This window comes from Octopus bimaculoides, chromosome 12 (assembly GCF_001194135.2).
Source record: "Octopus bimaculoides isolate UCB-OBI-ISO-001 chromosome 12, ASM119413v2, whole genome shotgun sequence".
Taxonomy (NCBI): domain Eukaryota; kingdom Metazoa; phylum Mollusca; class Cephalopoda; order Octopoda; family Octopodidae; genus Octopus; species Octopus bimaculoides.
In genome coordinates, this window is record NC_068992.1 from 58,318,933 (window position 1) to 58,333,402 (window position 14,470).

A 14,470-nucleotide genomic window follows, 5' to 3' on the forward strand; every position below is an offset into this window, starting at 1 on the left:
TCATATATATATATATATATCATATATATATATATATCATATATATATATATATATCATATATATATATATATCATATATATATATATATATCATATATATATATATATATCATATATATATATATATATCATATATATATATATGGCACTTTCTCAGGATGCACACTGCTGATTGGTTGAAACTGATGGAAGAGGGTGTGTGTGAGTGTCTTCACACACAAACACACACACACACACACACTGACAGACACACACTAACAGACGCACACCCACATAAAATACTTAATTTTCATAAAGTTAAGTTAAAGAATTACATGATGAGCATTATTATCCTTATCAATATTGTTACTGCTGTTAATGTTCTTCAGGCTATTACTGTTTACTCCCTCCGCATTCGGTATTTCTTTGTTACTTTCATGCACAATATTAGCTGGTAGAGCAGGGGCGACACTCTGGATTTTGTTAGACCCAACAAACGCTGCCATGGCAACCTCTTTAGGTGGCATTAATACATTCTGTTGGTTGTTTCTGTCGTCGTTAGCTGCAGGCGCTAAGTTCACAATGGCGTTGGCGGCTTTTAGAGTGCCCAGTATGTTGTTCTGATTCTGAAAGAACATCCAATGTCTGTAGGTCATGTTTGGTAGAAAATAAGAAAGAAAAAAAAAAAGAAAACGAAAAGCAAAAAAAAAAAAAAAAAAAAAAAAAAAAAAAAAAAGCAGAGAATAAGACAAGTTCTGAATGAAATCACAATATGTGTACTTGAAGACAAAAAAGAAAATAAAGAAACAAAAAGAAACTAGAAACTAAATAAGAAGAAAAGGTAAAGGCAAAAAAATAAGGGAAAGCAATAAGTCCACTACCCAGTGTAGATGTGAAGGGAAGCAGAATGTCCTTTGGCCCCTCATGTGTCTGTTGACCAATGTGAGAAGGTGCCACAGAATGACTTAACATCTGAGGTACCAAGAGACCATGCTACCTGTGTCACTGTTTGTTATGATCCTTTATGCTCCAAATTCAAATCCTGTTAGGATAAATTTACAAAATACTGAGGTCAATACAACTGATTAGAACTACGGAAGATGGTGCCATATCATGAATATCAATAAAAGAAAAGAAACCAATTCACCCTTTATCATTCAGATTACTCTGTCAGATGTAATGCTTATTTACTCACATTGTTTTGATTTAATTATGCATTATCTCATAACTTCAAGATTTCAATGATGTGATCGTATATATTTAGAATGATATTGTTGGGTAAGTGTGAGAGACCAGATCTAGCTGGTTTGAACACAAAATGTAGAATGTTTGGGCTGGATATGACCAGTTTAAATGCTAAAGGGGTTAAAGATGTCCCAATTCTTTTTTTTGTTTACTTAACTCTTCTGTTACTATATTTCTGCTGAAATACATTGCATTCGTTTCAGTGAATTTTGATGATGGCCTTTGGAGCATAAATTTACATGAAATTTTGAAGGAAGGTTTTAATTTTGATCACTTTAAAATGGGAAGTTTGTATCACAGAATCAGGAATGATCTCAGGTGGATTGGTATCAAAAGGATTAAGTTGATTCTAAGTTGACACGACTAAAACTAAGTAGAATGAAGCCGTGTAGCATTCATGCCTTTCTCAAAAACTTTAAGTTTTATAGTGTAAGTGAAGTGAAGAAAAGAAACTTCAACCTTAAACTTCAAATTTAACCCTAAACTGGCCATATCCATCCCAGATATTCTACCTATTTTATATCTAAACTGGTCATATATTACCATATATATTCATTCTAAAAATATATAAGCACATTATTGAAATGCCAAAGCTATGAGATAATGCCTGATTAATTTAAAATATGTGAATAAATAAGCTTTACATTTGACAGAATAATATGCATGCTAAAGGGTTAAAAATGAGCCAAAAACTGACAAATATTAGCCCTGCTTTTAGCAAACATTAGTGAATCCTTTTTTTTCTTTTTACTTTTTGCTCCCATTGTCTATATTAATGAGATCCCCAAAAAGGCATTGCATTCATATAATTCTCCTTGTTCATCATGGTGTTGGACAAGCTTAAAGTGTCAGAGACCAATTTGTTTGCCCCTCCTGCCTTTCAATCTCCATACGAACCCCTTATGAGAAACACTGCTTTATTTAATATAATATTTGTATAGTTTTGTTTAACACCAGATCAACACTCACAAGAAAACCTTTGAACAATGATCATTCTTCCCTCTCTTACTCCTTTTCTTTTTTTAAGCTGGCAGAATGTGATTAGGGAGAGATTTGACCGCTATTTATAGCAAACCCAATGACCACATAAGGTATCCCTCACTAGTTTCAAAGTACACAAGTTGTTATTATTATTGCTTTGGTCCAGATCACCTCTGATTAGACAGAACTATGATTAAAAGCACTCCAGCCATGATCATGCAGTCTTTTATTCAAAATATTGTGTTACTCTAGAAGTACATATCCAATAAGTCCTTCACTTGTTTTTAAGACAGTGGGATGAAATACAAGAGAGATTGTGGCAGTGATTTCTAACAGATCAAGAGACTACACAAACACTTCCACAAGCGAAAAAAGGACAATCATAGATGCCATTCCATAAATGGCAATGCTAAAGGTTTCCACAAGTCACTTAAGAGTGGTGAGAGATAAGTTTTAGTTGGCAGATGAAGATAGTGACTGCTTGCAATTCAAATACATTAAGTGGATGGCCGATAAGAAAATATACATCTTTTCTTCAGGATAGAATGCCTGTTCACTGCAGAAGATATTTCTTGAAGTTGAGATGATTTGGTATTGGGAAATCTTTCAAAGACACAATGAAATATCTATGACAGATATGAACTCATAATCCATGTGGTTATAAGCCTTTCAGATTTTGATAGGAAAGGAAAGACGATTAGATTGACCCTTTATCAACCCTGAAAGTATGAAAGGCAAAATCGACCATGGCAGAATTTGAGCTCAAAACATAATGAGCCGGAAGATGCACCACTAAGCATTTTGTCTGATAGCTTGCAATCTTGTATGAGTTTATATAGGAATATCAATTTCTCAGTTGACACAAAACTGTAAATTAGCAGATGGGGCAATATAGTTCTGAGTCCTCTCTAACTTATATCTCTTCCTAGTATAATAACCTTTGTTCCTCTCTCAGAGGTGATTGGTCTTATACCTCCACATTCAGAAACACTGTATTTTCACCTTTTGTTGCCCATGTTGCATACACCCTACTCCAATCTTTGGCCCTGCGTTAACCAATATGCCAAGACACCTTCCTACCAAGAACATCATCCCTCTGGAATTTTGTCTATTTATTCATGTCTTTCATGCAGGTATCAGCTTGCAGCAGTTCCAATAAAGGAACATAAGCAGTGTCAGGTTTACCAGTTTCGGAGGATCTACAAAGGTCAATGCTACTTCCTCTTCCTTCAAACCCAGTAAAAAATTAAGAAAGTGAGGTTAGCATGGCTACTGGTCATTTTATCATTTTTCTTTTTTTTAACCTCCTGAGACTGGAGGAAAGGGCAGTGTCCATGCCCCTCTACAGACCTTCTGAAATAGGAGAGATTGGTGCTGTTAATGCTGTTTTGCTTAAACTATAGCAGGTCAATAACAGCAGGAAAGACATGAAGAAATGAACAGGAATAGATTATTAGAAGGATGAAAATATGGAGAGGAAGGAATGGATATAGTATACTGTGGTGGTAGGAAAATGATGGACACAAAGATAAAGAGACACTGGAAGTAAAAGTAAAAAAAATGAGAAAACAGAGGGAAGCACCAGAGGGGAAAAAGGAATTCTGAATGAATTAGAATCCAGAGGCGAAAACACTGAGGAAAGTATTCTTTATTACGGGTTTAGGATGAGAGGAGTGAGTGATAGCAGGAGGTAGGAGGGGTGCGCAAAGTGCATTTTAGACAAACAACTTTAGAAGAGAAGGGGTTGTGGAAGACACAACAGTAAAAGAAGAGGAGGAGACTGAAATCAGAAGAATTTTACTAAAGAGAGAGAGAGAGAGAGAGAGAGAGAGAGAGAGAGAGAGAGAGAGAGAGAGAGAGAGAGAGAGAGAGAGAGAGAGAGAGAGAGAGAGAAAGAGAGAGAGAGAGAAAGAGAGAGAGAGAGAGAGAGAGAAAGAGAGAGAGAGAGAGTTCTTGATGATAATGGTGATTGAAAATTTGGTTATGGTGAAGGTGACCTTTTTTCTATATGGATATATGATCAAGAATAGTGGTTCTTCTAAACCTGGTGACAGCTTCCCTGAATGGGTGTTATGACTGGGGAGGGGGCTGAGTTTTAGAGGTATGGTTGAGAAGCTTCTCAGAAATAAAATATGTAAAGCTGTAAACTAGGTGCAACACATGATATATTAAACACATTGAAAAGGTTATTGTGTTATAGGTGAACGGAAACCTGACAGATGATGCACCAAGGTCCAATATTACATTATGTAAGGCCTCATTTTCATTAGTAACTTCTTTTAAAACTTTTCACATAAAGCAGAGATGTAGCTGTATGGTAAGAAGCTTGCTTCCTAACCACATGGTTCCAGGTTCAATCCTGCTGCATGACATCTTGGGTAAGTGTTTTCTACTATAACTTCAGGCTGACCAAAGCCTTGTGAGTGAATTTGGTAAACAAAAAAATGAATGGAACCCATAGTGTATAGATATGTTTGTGTGTTTGTGTGTGTGTGTGCGTGTGTGTATATGTGTGCATGCGCATATGTCTGATGTACCCTGGGTATTTGAGCAACTACTCTAGACTAGAGTAAGATGTATTTCTACTTTTGATAGGTTTATCACTTGTCAATGACTTCAGTATTTCCTGGCTTGAGGAATGAAAACTCAGTCTTTGAGAAGCAGCAATGTTAGTAATATGAAGGAAGCACAGTTGTGGGAAACCTATAATTCCATTCCAATACACCATATTTTCTTGGCCACTTTACATCAATAAACTATTTTGTTAAATGACGACGATAATGATGATGCTTCAAAATGCTGCACTGTTCTTTATATGAAAATCATGTTGATCTGTTATTGATCTACTCTTAATATATTATTATTATTATTATTATTATAAAAGAAATTATCATCATCATCATTATTATTGTCATTATTATTATTACTTCACAGCATGCAAGTCTTATTGTATAATCTATAGTGTTTTACCCTCACTATTTATCATAATCAATTATGGTTCTTCGAAACATATTGAACTCATCTTAATGTATTGAAATTTCATCGTATTACTCTTCAGATCTTTTTGACTTCCTTAAGTATTTCTTGCATGCCATTGAACACTTTTAAATCATTCATTAAATATGATCAATAAAAAGAAACATTTTGTTGCAATGAGTTAGACATGCCTAAGCCATAGTCCCCCAAAGTTTTCTTTCAAAACAAACAAAACAAAAAAACAAGATCTTAAACTGATAATGAATAGTGTCATATGAAAGCTAGGTAAATTTGAGACTCCCAAAATCAATGCTGCAACAAGTTAGTGTTCAATTCAAAATATTCAAGATTATGTTTGAACCAAAAGGAATTTGGGCCACAGTATAATAGATTTTACCCTTAAAAAAAATCATTAATAGGTTGTTTAAGAAGCACGTTGTTTTGGTTTAGCTGCTGAAGTATCATCAATGAGTCACAGCTCTCCTCAACAAGAAAATCAACAATTTGAATATCTACTTATGTCATTCACTGATAATCATTGTCCATCGTATGAAATATAGACTGACAAGTAGCTTGAATGATTATTGGCAATAATTTCTTTCTACAAGACCACTTCTTATGACAACAAGGATCTTGTACATAGATACAATTAAGTTGTAATTAATTACTGATTAGACCAACAGTTCATGTGATCATGAGTTTAAATCCTGTTTGTTATAGATACACATACAAAGAGGCAATGTGTGTATATGTAGATATATGTATGTGTGTGTGCGTGTATATATGTATATACCCTTATGCTACACCCAACCCTCTATCAAGGGGTCTTGTCTTGCAAGCTATTTGAGGACCCCACTAGAGCCAATGACATGGAAAAGCACCCAGCGCACTCTGTAGAGTGTCTGGCATTAGGAAAGGTATCCAGCTACAGAAACCATGTAAAAACAGACACTGGAGCTCAACACTGTCCTCTGACCAGTCAAATCCTGTCAAATCCTCCGACCCATGCCAGCATGGAATATGGATGCTAAATGATGATGAGTATGACAGTAGCTGTCTGTAACAAAAAGAAGGCTGATACATAAGGTGTATGAGAGAACATGCTGGAAATCACATTGGTATAGTGAGGGGCTACATGACCATACTCGTGGTTGAGGAAGCCTTCTTTTGAGAAGCAGATGTGAACATACTGGTTACATGAAATTCAAATATCTGCTCACTAATGAAAATTCAAAATCCCTGTATCTACTTCAATGACTGAAACTAATAAAAGTAAAAAGCAAAGACTAAATGCATCATGTGACGTTTGTCCTTCATGTTCCTGAAGACAACAAGATGAACAGCTTTACCCTTTGTGGATCCTGAGGTGACTTATTAAGCCAATATTGGCATAAAATCCATGGTTACAGTGGCAGATATGTAATAGGAGAATCAGGACCTTGCAGGGCCCTTGCTTTCCATGCAGCTCTCCCTCACTTTAGTTTCTCTGCAGCTTGTAACTTAATCATATCTTGTTTAAAGGAATGGTTAAGTTACATTTAACAGACTGAAGTCTAATTGCCTTTTGATCAAGTGGCCAGGAATTCAGACTTTCTTTGTAACAGCCATTGTGGTGTGTGTCTGGATGAGGCACATAACATTGCTTATTTCATATTTGATGTCAGAGGTGGAGCTAGTGATTGCACAATGTTAAATGTTTGATACGAGAAGAAAAATGTCAGTGATATTGAAAATGAGAACTTTGTTACAATTAACCTGATACCTTGCACATATCCAGAAATAAGACACTTGATAAAGATTGGAGATAAAAACCAACAAAAAAGTATAGATGTAAATTGGCCAAGATTTATATGAAGCATGTATAGTATAAAGCAAAGAAAGGGGAGGGGTGTCGGTAAATTCAGAGGATTAATAAATACTGAAGAAGGACAAGTTGAAAATGGTTTGTTGCAGGTGCAATATGTGGTGGGGAGTTGAACAAGCAATGAGGTATAAAATATGAAGCGAGTTAATACAACCTGGGAGGAAAAAGTGGTGTGGAAAAGTAATGGAATGAAGTAAAACCGAGGAAGAAATTGTTAGATCAAAACTGATATATTAGACTTTTACAAGTAAAATGTCAGAGATTAAAGAATATGGAAATACAATGGTACAGACTTAATTTAGATATCAGGGGAGGGAAAAAACAACAACAATAACAGGAAAATTAAAGCAATCATATATATTAAAATGATGGCAATAATTATCAATTATAGTTTTTTTTTTTCTTAAGTTAGTCATGCAACTATTTCTGACATTTTTTTCCATTAACAAGCATTTATTACAATGAGTAACAAAACTGCAAATTTTATATCAACTTAATTATATGCAAAGTTAAACAATAGAATATGATAAAACTAGTGATGATCTGTGTTGACAATTATTGGACATAAAAAGTTTACGAAGACGAATAAATTATTTTGCCATGATGAAGAAGAGTAAAGTATGATGTTTTAGGCAGGACTCTGTTGGCAAAAAGTTCTGCCTAAAATCAAAAACTTCTCTTTTTCACATTAAAATAATTTCTATTACTTTGAAAACGTTTCGATTGTATGCAGTTGTTTTCATTATCAAATTTTTGAAACATAAGCTTGCTCTTTTCTTGAAAGTCAGAAGAACAGGAAAACTTTCCCAACACAAAGAATGAACAAATGGAAACAATAAAAGTGATTTTAGCTGAAAACAAATGTTTTTTCTATCTTACACTGGTGACAAGTCTAATACACAAAAGAAAGAAAAAATAAATGTGCACACCATAGAGTTATTACTGGCTAAGTAGTGGTGCAAAGATATCCAAATACAAAAATGATTTACAGTACCAAAGGAAAGATGACTCATGCAGGGAATGGTTGTGTTTGTGATGGAGATATCACAAGTACATTGTCACAAAAAAACATTATCACAAAATAAAGAAATAACAGGTCTACCCTGCATCTGTTATCCAAGTTTTTTATCACCACCACTGAACAAATTTATCAGATACCTGTAAGGACATGGCCTTTCTGACAAGGCTGAACATACAGAATCAGCAGGCATAGTACTCTATAGGATACGTTGTATTATATGTTTAATATGTGAGACAGTATTCTTCCTTAGATGAGATAAATGCTGGCTATTCATCAGCTGTTACAAAACATTAAACTGTACCTATGCATGCATGCATGCATGTATATTCTTTTAATGTTTCAGCTATTGGTCTGCAGTCATGTTGGGGGAACCACCTCCAACAGTTCAGTTGATCACATCAAGTCCAGTATTATTTTTAAGTTTGGTACTTATTTTATCAATCTCTGCTTGTTGAACAACTATGTTACAAGACAGAAATTTAACACAGACACATATACACACACACATGTGCACTGTGGTTCAGTATCCAATTGTACTGTAAACACCCATTGCAAGAAGATGCAAATAATCAAAATAGCAAAACATATGTAGGGAGCACATGATGTAAACATTTCATTTCACATTACTCTGTAATCACTTCAACATTTGCTGTGTGGCCCACAGTGCACCAGTACAGGCAATGTCAATTTGATGGAGAGAATGAGCCAATGTATATCACGATAAACATTTCACTGCCATAAACAAACCAAACTGCCAGTTTTTCTGCAAGAAACTGCAGAGCCGTCATCTGTCATCTATGACAGTAGAATCCACAGTATATACACATATATGTGTGCATGTGTAGACATACAAACACACAAGAAGAAGAAGAAGAAGAAGAAGAGCAGGACTACAATAAACTTGGTGTTCATTAGTGGTCCTAGAGTGGGATAATGTGATCATTGAGCTAGATTCTTGATTTCAGAGACATACAATAAAATATATTTCAATGAAGGTATACAAATAATTATGCCACCTGTGATTCTTAATACCATTAAGAATCATTCACAATAAGGCTATATTGACTAGTTTCTGTGTATGTGTTCACATTATACAACAATGATGTGATAGTGAAACCACTATATAAACCAGATAAAACAACATGCAATCAAACTAGTTGACATGCATCCCGAAACATAGTCCCTCAAAGCAAATTCCTGCATCAATTTTTTTTTTTACCTCTAGAGTTATTCTTTTCCACTTTTTTTAATTTTTATTTAAAGCTTCAAATTAATAAAACTGGAAGAATTTTCATCAAGTCAAATCGTTCAGGAGGAGGATGGGAAGAAATTTAATTGAATACATTTTTTTTTTAATGGAATTGAAATTTAAACTGAAATAAAATTCAAAGCAATAAACGATATTTCAGTTAGTTCTTGTTTTCTTTCTTTTTTTAAAATTTAATCATATCAGTTAAATAAATTAAAAAGTTCACAATAGAAAACTGGAAAAACAAAAATAAAAAGCAAAAAATCAAAACCTTCAAAAATTCTCACCCATCAAAAATATCAACTACTTATAATAATATGTAACTAATTTAAATTATTAACTAAATAATACATTTTTACCTTCATTAATGTATTAATTAGACTACTGATACCCTGATTATCATTCAGTTTGCATCAGTTACAGAATTCTGAGTTTGAATTCTGCTAGCAATGATTCTTGCCTTTCAATAATTTTGGATCAATAATATACATATCAATAATACAGTAAGGGACTATTAACCCTTATTGCACAGGAATTGAGTATACTTGGGCCCATGCACGAGTATTTGAGAGATGGGAACTGAGTTAGCTTGGTTTTTGATATTAGGGTACATTCTAAAACCAATCCCATTTCATACAATGTAGTACACACATTTTGTTTTTACTGGTTGTACCAATTTAGTTTCATATGCTAATTATGAAAATGAAATTAATTTTTTTCAAAACTTAATAAATAAAAAATTAATAGCTGTAAAAATTTTCAAACTTTGGATAATTTTAGCCAATTGAAAGCCACCTGCAAGAAACTGCAGAGCCATCATGTCATCACATGACCATAATTCTCACATTGGTGTCTGTTTCCATAGTAACAAATAAAGCTGTAGTCTGCCCTGTTTTCATTTTGGATGAAATGTTGCTAAGTATTTTTTCTAGCATACTAATGGTTCTGGCAGCTTGCCACTTAAATAAAATTAATGATGATGATAATGATGGTAGTAGTAGTAGTAGTAGTAGTAATAATAATAATAATAATAATAATAATAATAAAAATAATAATAATAATAAAAATAATAATAATAATAATAATAAAAATAATAATGATAATTCAAGAATAAACAAAGATGAAAAAGGAATGTTGTTGATGTTGTTAAAACCTAGGTCAGCACTGATTGAGTAGACCTAAGAGGGATGGGGGGAAAAAGAAGGGTTTATTGAGAAAACAAATAAATAAACAGGTAAAAAAAAATACAAAAACTTATAATCAAATAACATTTTTTAATATGTAAGTTATCATGGCAACAAGTACCTTTTGGTGTTAGTACATCAGGTATATTACCTATTAGGATGCTATAATTACATGCAAATTAGATTAATTAAAATTACATAATTGACAGATAATGGTAGAGAATAGCTGGAACATAAAAAGCTTACAACTATTAATTTTGGTTTGTAAAATGAGAGAGAGAGAGAGAGAGAAATAGTTTCTAAAATGAATTAACCCATGATCATTGAAACCAGCTAATATCTTACCCAAATATTCTACCTGTATTATGTTCAAACCAACCAGATCCAGCCGCTCACACCTACTCTACAATGTCATTCTAAAGATAAAACAATCAGATCACTGAAATCTCATAGCTACAGAATAATCAATGAATAATTGAAAACAATGTGAATGAATGAATAAGCGTTATGCTTGGCAGAGTAATTTCAATGCTAAAAGGTTAACGGTAAAGATGCTTAATTGTATCTGTTTTTAAGTTGACCAATACAGGTCTTGACATCTTGCACAAAATGGAAGTGACATAGAAGAAGAAATTTGAAGTCAGGAAAAAATTAAACTTGATATTCAGTTGCTTCTGAATCACATGGCTTTGAGTTCAGTGCCATTGTGACCCAACATGCTTTTACAGAAGATTGGAAATGAAGGACACCACTTCTATGATAGTAACATTTGCTTACAATTACCATGTGAGGTCAAGACAAACTGTCCGTAACACACACACACACATGCATATGATGGGATTCTTTCAGTTTCCATCCAGCAAATCCATTAATAAGGCTTTGGTGGACCAAGTAGAAAACCAAGCAGAACACACTTTTTCAAGGTGCCATGCAGTGGGACTGAATCCAGGGCCTCAAGGCTAGAAGGCAAGCTTGTGTGTGTGTGCGTGTGCGTGTGTGTGTGTGTGTGTGTGTGTGTGTGCAGTATTATTGTTGATTGCTAAAGACGTTTCCTTTCTTTATTACTACATCACTTTCATTTTGTACTGGAGGCCAAGTTTGCCATGGCTGGCTCGAAAACATCAGTATTCACCATCTTTATCAAATTAAATCTGGAAGTGAAAATAGGGGGGAAGACAGGGAGGGAGGGGGAAATAGCTGAATGGGTATTATGTAAGCATACACATTGCTAAGCTATGGCACATGCAGGGGTCCATAAACACAACCATTGACACATACACACAAAATTGCTTTTGCATTTGGTTTCAAAGATTCTTGGCATACTGACCCTAGCAAGATACAACAATTTTATTTATATACCAAAATCATAGTTGTGGGTGATTCTAGTGTCACCTGACTGGCACCTGTGCTGGTGGCATGTAAAAAGCACCATTCGAGCATGGTCAATGCCAGTGCTGCTGGACTGGCTCCTGTGCCAGTAGTATGTAAAAAGCACCTACTTGCACTCTCGGAAAGGCATCCAGCTGTAGAAACCTTGCCAGATCAGATTGGAGCCTGGTGCTGCCTCCTGGCTTGCCAGTCCTTACTCAAACTGTCCAACCCATACCAGCATGAAAAGCAGAAGTTAAACGATGATAACAATGATGATGATAAATATAAAATGATCTTCAGGACTAATAATGTTATTACTCAGACTGAGCTTTATCAAATGGCTACTTAATGTCTTTTCCCGAGATATTATATGGTCACTTGGTGAAAACCTTATTAACTACCAGTCCTGGAGATTATATACAACACATACTACAATTTGCTTTGTATTCAGTCATCTCTTCTTGTCTCACGTAATTCATACAACAGCATGCGTGCATACATGCACACACATATACACTTGCATAGTGAATGTGAATGTACAATCAAAAGTCCAGGGAAAAAAAAAACATTTATGGTAAATTAATGTGGAACTTGCACTTCTTGTACCCTGACTGTAGATTCTCCTTTGTAAACAATCATTAAGTTATTTACCAACAAATTTGCACAAAAATCTAGAAATATTCAGATTCACAAAGAGAAAGCAAAAGAAACTGATATGGATTTTCCAAATCCAATCTATTAGCAACACAGTGAAGATTCGAAAGATATTTCAAAGATTCTCTATGTGAGATTCTTATGTGAATAGGTGTATTCATCGGCAGTTCAATCCAACTCATCTACTCAACCACATATTTACAAACATGAGGAAGTCTCTTAACTCAAAAACTTTTGTTGTTTTGTTAGTGACTGCCTTGAACACTATTGAGAAAAGTTGTTCACACACACACACACACACACACACACACACACACACTGCAGACTGGATATCATTGTTTGAGACAGACAAGAAAAAGCATGTACAGTCATGGAGAACATATGCACCACTCATGTGAAAATGTCTTTGTAAAATCAAAGAGAAAGACTGTTACAATGGACCACTGCTTCAAAACCGTCAGTGTTGTCAATAAATACCTGAGTGACTCGACCTGGAAAAGCTAAGGTTTTCAGTAAAAGAAATCAACCGGCTAACACCCATGTTACAAATACAATCAATTGTAAGCAGAACAATAAAAATATGCAAGACTTTTCTCAGGTTCAAAATGTGACATTGCTTTTGTTATTGATATTCCAATGATGGAGCTTTGTGTCTTTGTAGGAAACCAGCTCTTTCCTTGCAGGAAAACTTCAGATAGTTAAAAACATAAGAGAATGAATCAACAAACAAACAAATGAACAAGCCCACAAGCATACATACGTACATACATACATACATACAGCAAATAAAGCTATAAATAACAGCATGTAAATATTGGGCTAAAATCCCTTTGGATAGAAAAAGTTGACTGCTGTCCTTGGGACAAACCCAAATCTCCTGTAAACATGACAGGCTTTCTATTATTGAACAAAAGCAATCATTCAAATTGCTTTATCATTTTAGAGACTTTATGTTTACCAGTGAGAACTGTATGTTGTTGATGTCATAAGAAGTTAGAAACATTGAGTGAATGTGAAATAATTCTTTCTTAGGACAAATAAATCTTGAAACAGATAATCTATAAATAATAGTTCTAAATATTGGTTTAAAACACTCTTTTAATAGAAAAACTCAAAGGTTGCTTCTTAAAAACAATTATTTCACATTCTTTAATTTTCTGAATTCTTAAGATGTCAATAATAATATTTCAAATTTTCACACAGGGCCAGTGATGTCGGGAGAGGAGATAAGTCAATTACATCAACCCCAGCACTCAATTGGTACTTATTTTATCGACCTTGAAAGGAATTTGAACTCAAGCTGTAAAGACAGACAAAATGCTGTTCAACATTTTGTCTGGTGTGTTAACAATTCTGTCAGCTCTCTGCTTTAATAATAATAACAATCCTTTCCACTAAAGGCACAAGGCCTGAAATTTTTGGGAAGGGGACTAGTTGATGACATTAACTCCAGTGTTTTTCACTGGTAATTAATTTATCAGCCCTGAAAGTATGAAAGGAAAGTAAACATCAGTGGAATTTGAACTCAGAATGTAGAGATGGTCGAAATGTTGCTATGCATTTTGTCTGGCATGCTAACAATTCTGCCAGCTTACTGTCTTAATAACAATAATAGATAATAATAATGTTTCGCTATAGCTTTTTGTTGATTATTTAACAATCTATATATCCCAATTTAAACGTTAATTGATATATAGCTTTTATCTTTCTTTTTTATTATAGCTAACAAAAATTACCTTTCACATATGAAAAAATTAAGAAAAAAATAAATAATTCTAAATGACATAAGACTGAACCATTATAAGCTCACCACAAAAAAAAAAAAAAAGAAAGAAAAATGCCACAAAAAATATACAAAAAAAGAGCATGAGAAAGAAAACCCCAACCTTGACAAACCCCAACTTTGAAGTGAATTTGTGTCAACCTGCATGCCCCTCTGAAATAT

At 34.1% G+C, this 14,470-nt stretch overlaps 2 protein-coding genes across 3 annotated transcripts in view; both read right to left on the reverse strand.

The window, feature by feature from the left end:
* Positions 1-667, reverse strand: part of LOC106876348 (uncharacterized) — a 19,745-nt gene extending 19,078 nt beyond the window's left edge. Inside the window, exon 1 of the mRNA XM_014924849.2 lies at positions 316-667. Coding sequence (XP_014780335.1) covers positions 316-636 — 321 coding nt within the window. The 5' untranslated portion in view covers positions 637-667. The remainder of the gene's footprint in view (positions 1-315) is intronic.
* Positions 1-14,470, reverse strand: part of LOC106876311 (Golgi integral membrane protein 4) — a 181,624-nt gene that overhangs the window by 49,920 nt on the left and 117,234 nt on the right. The window lies entirely within an intron of this gene.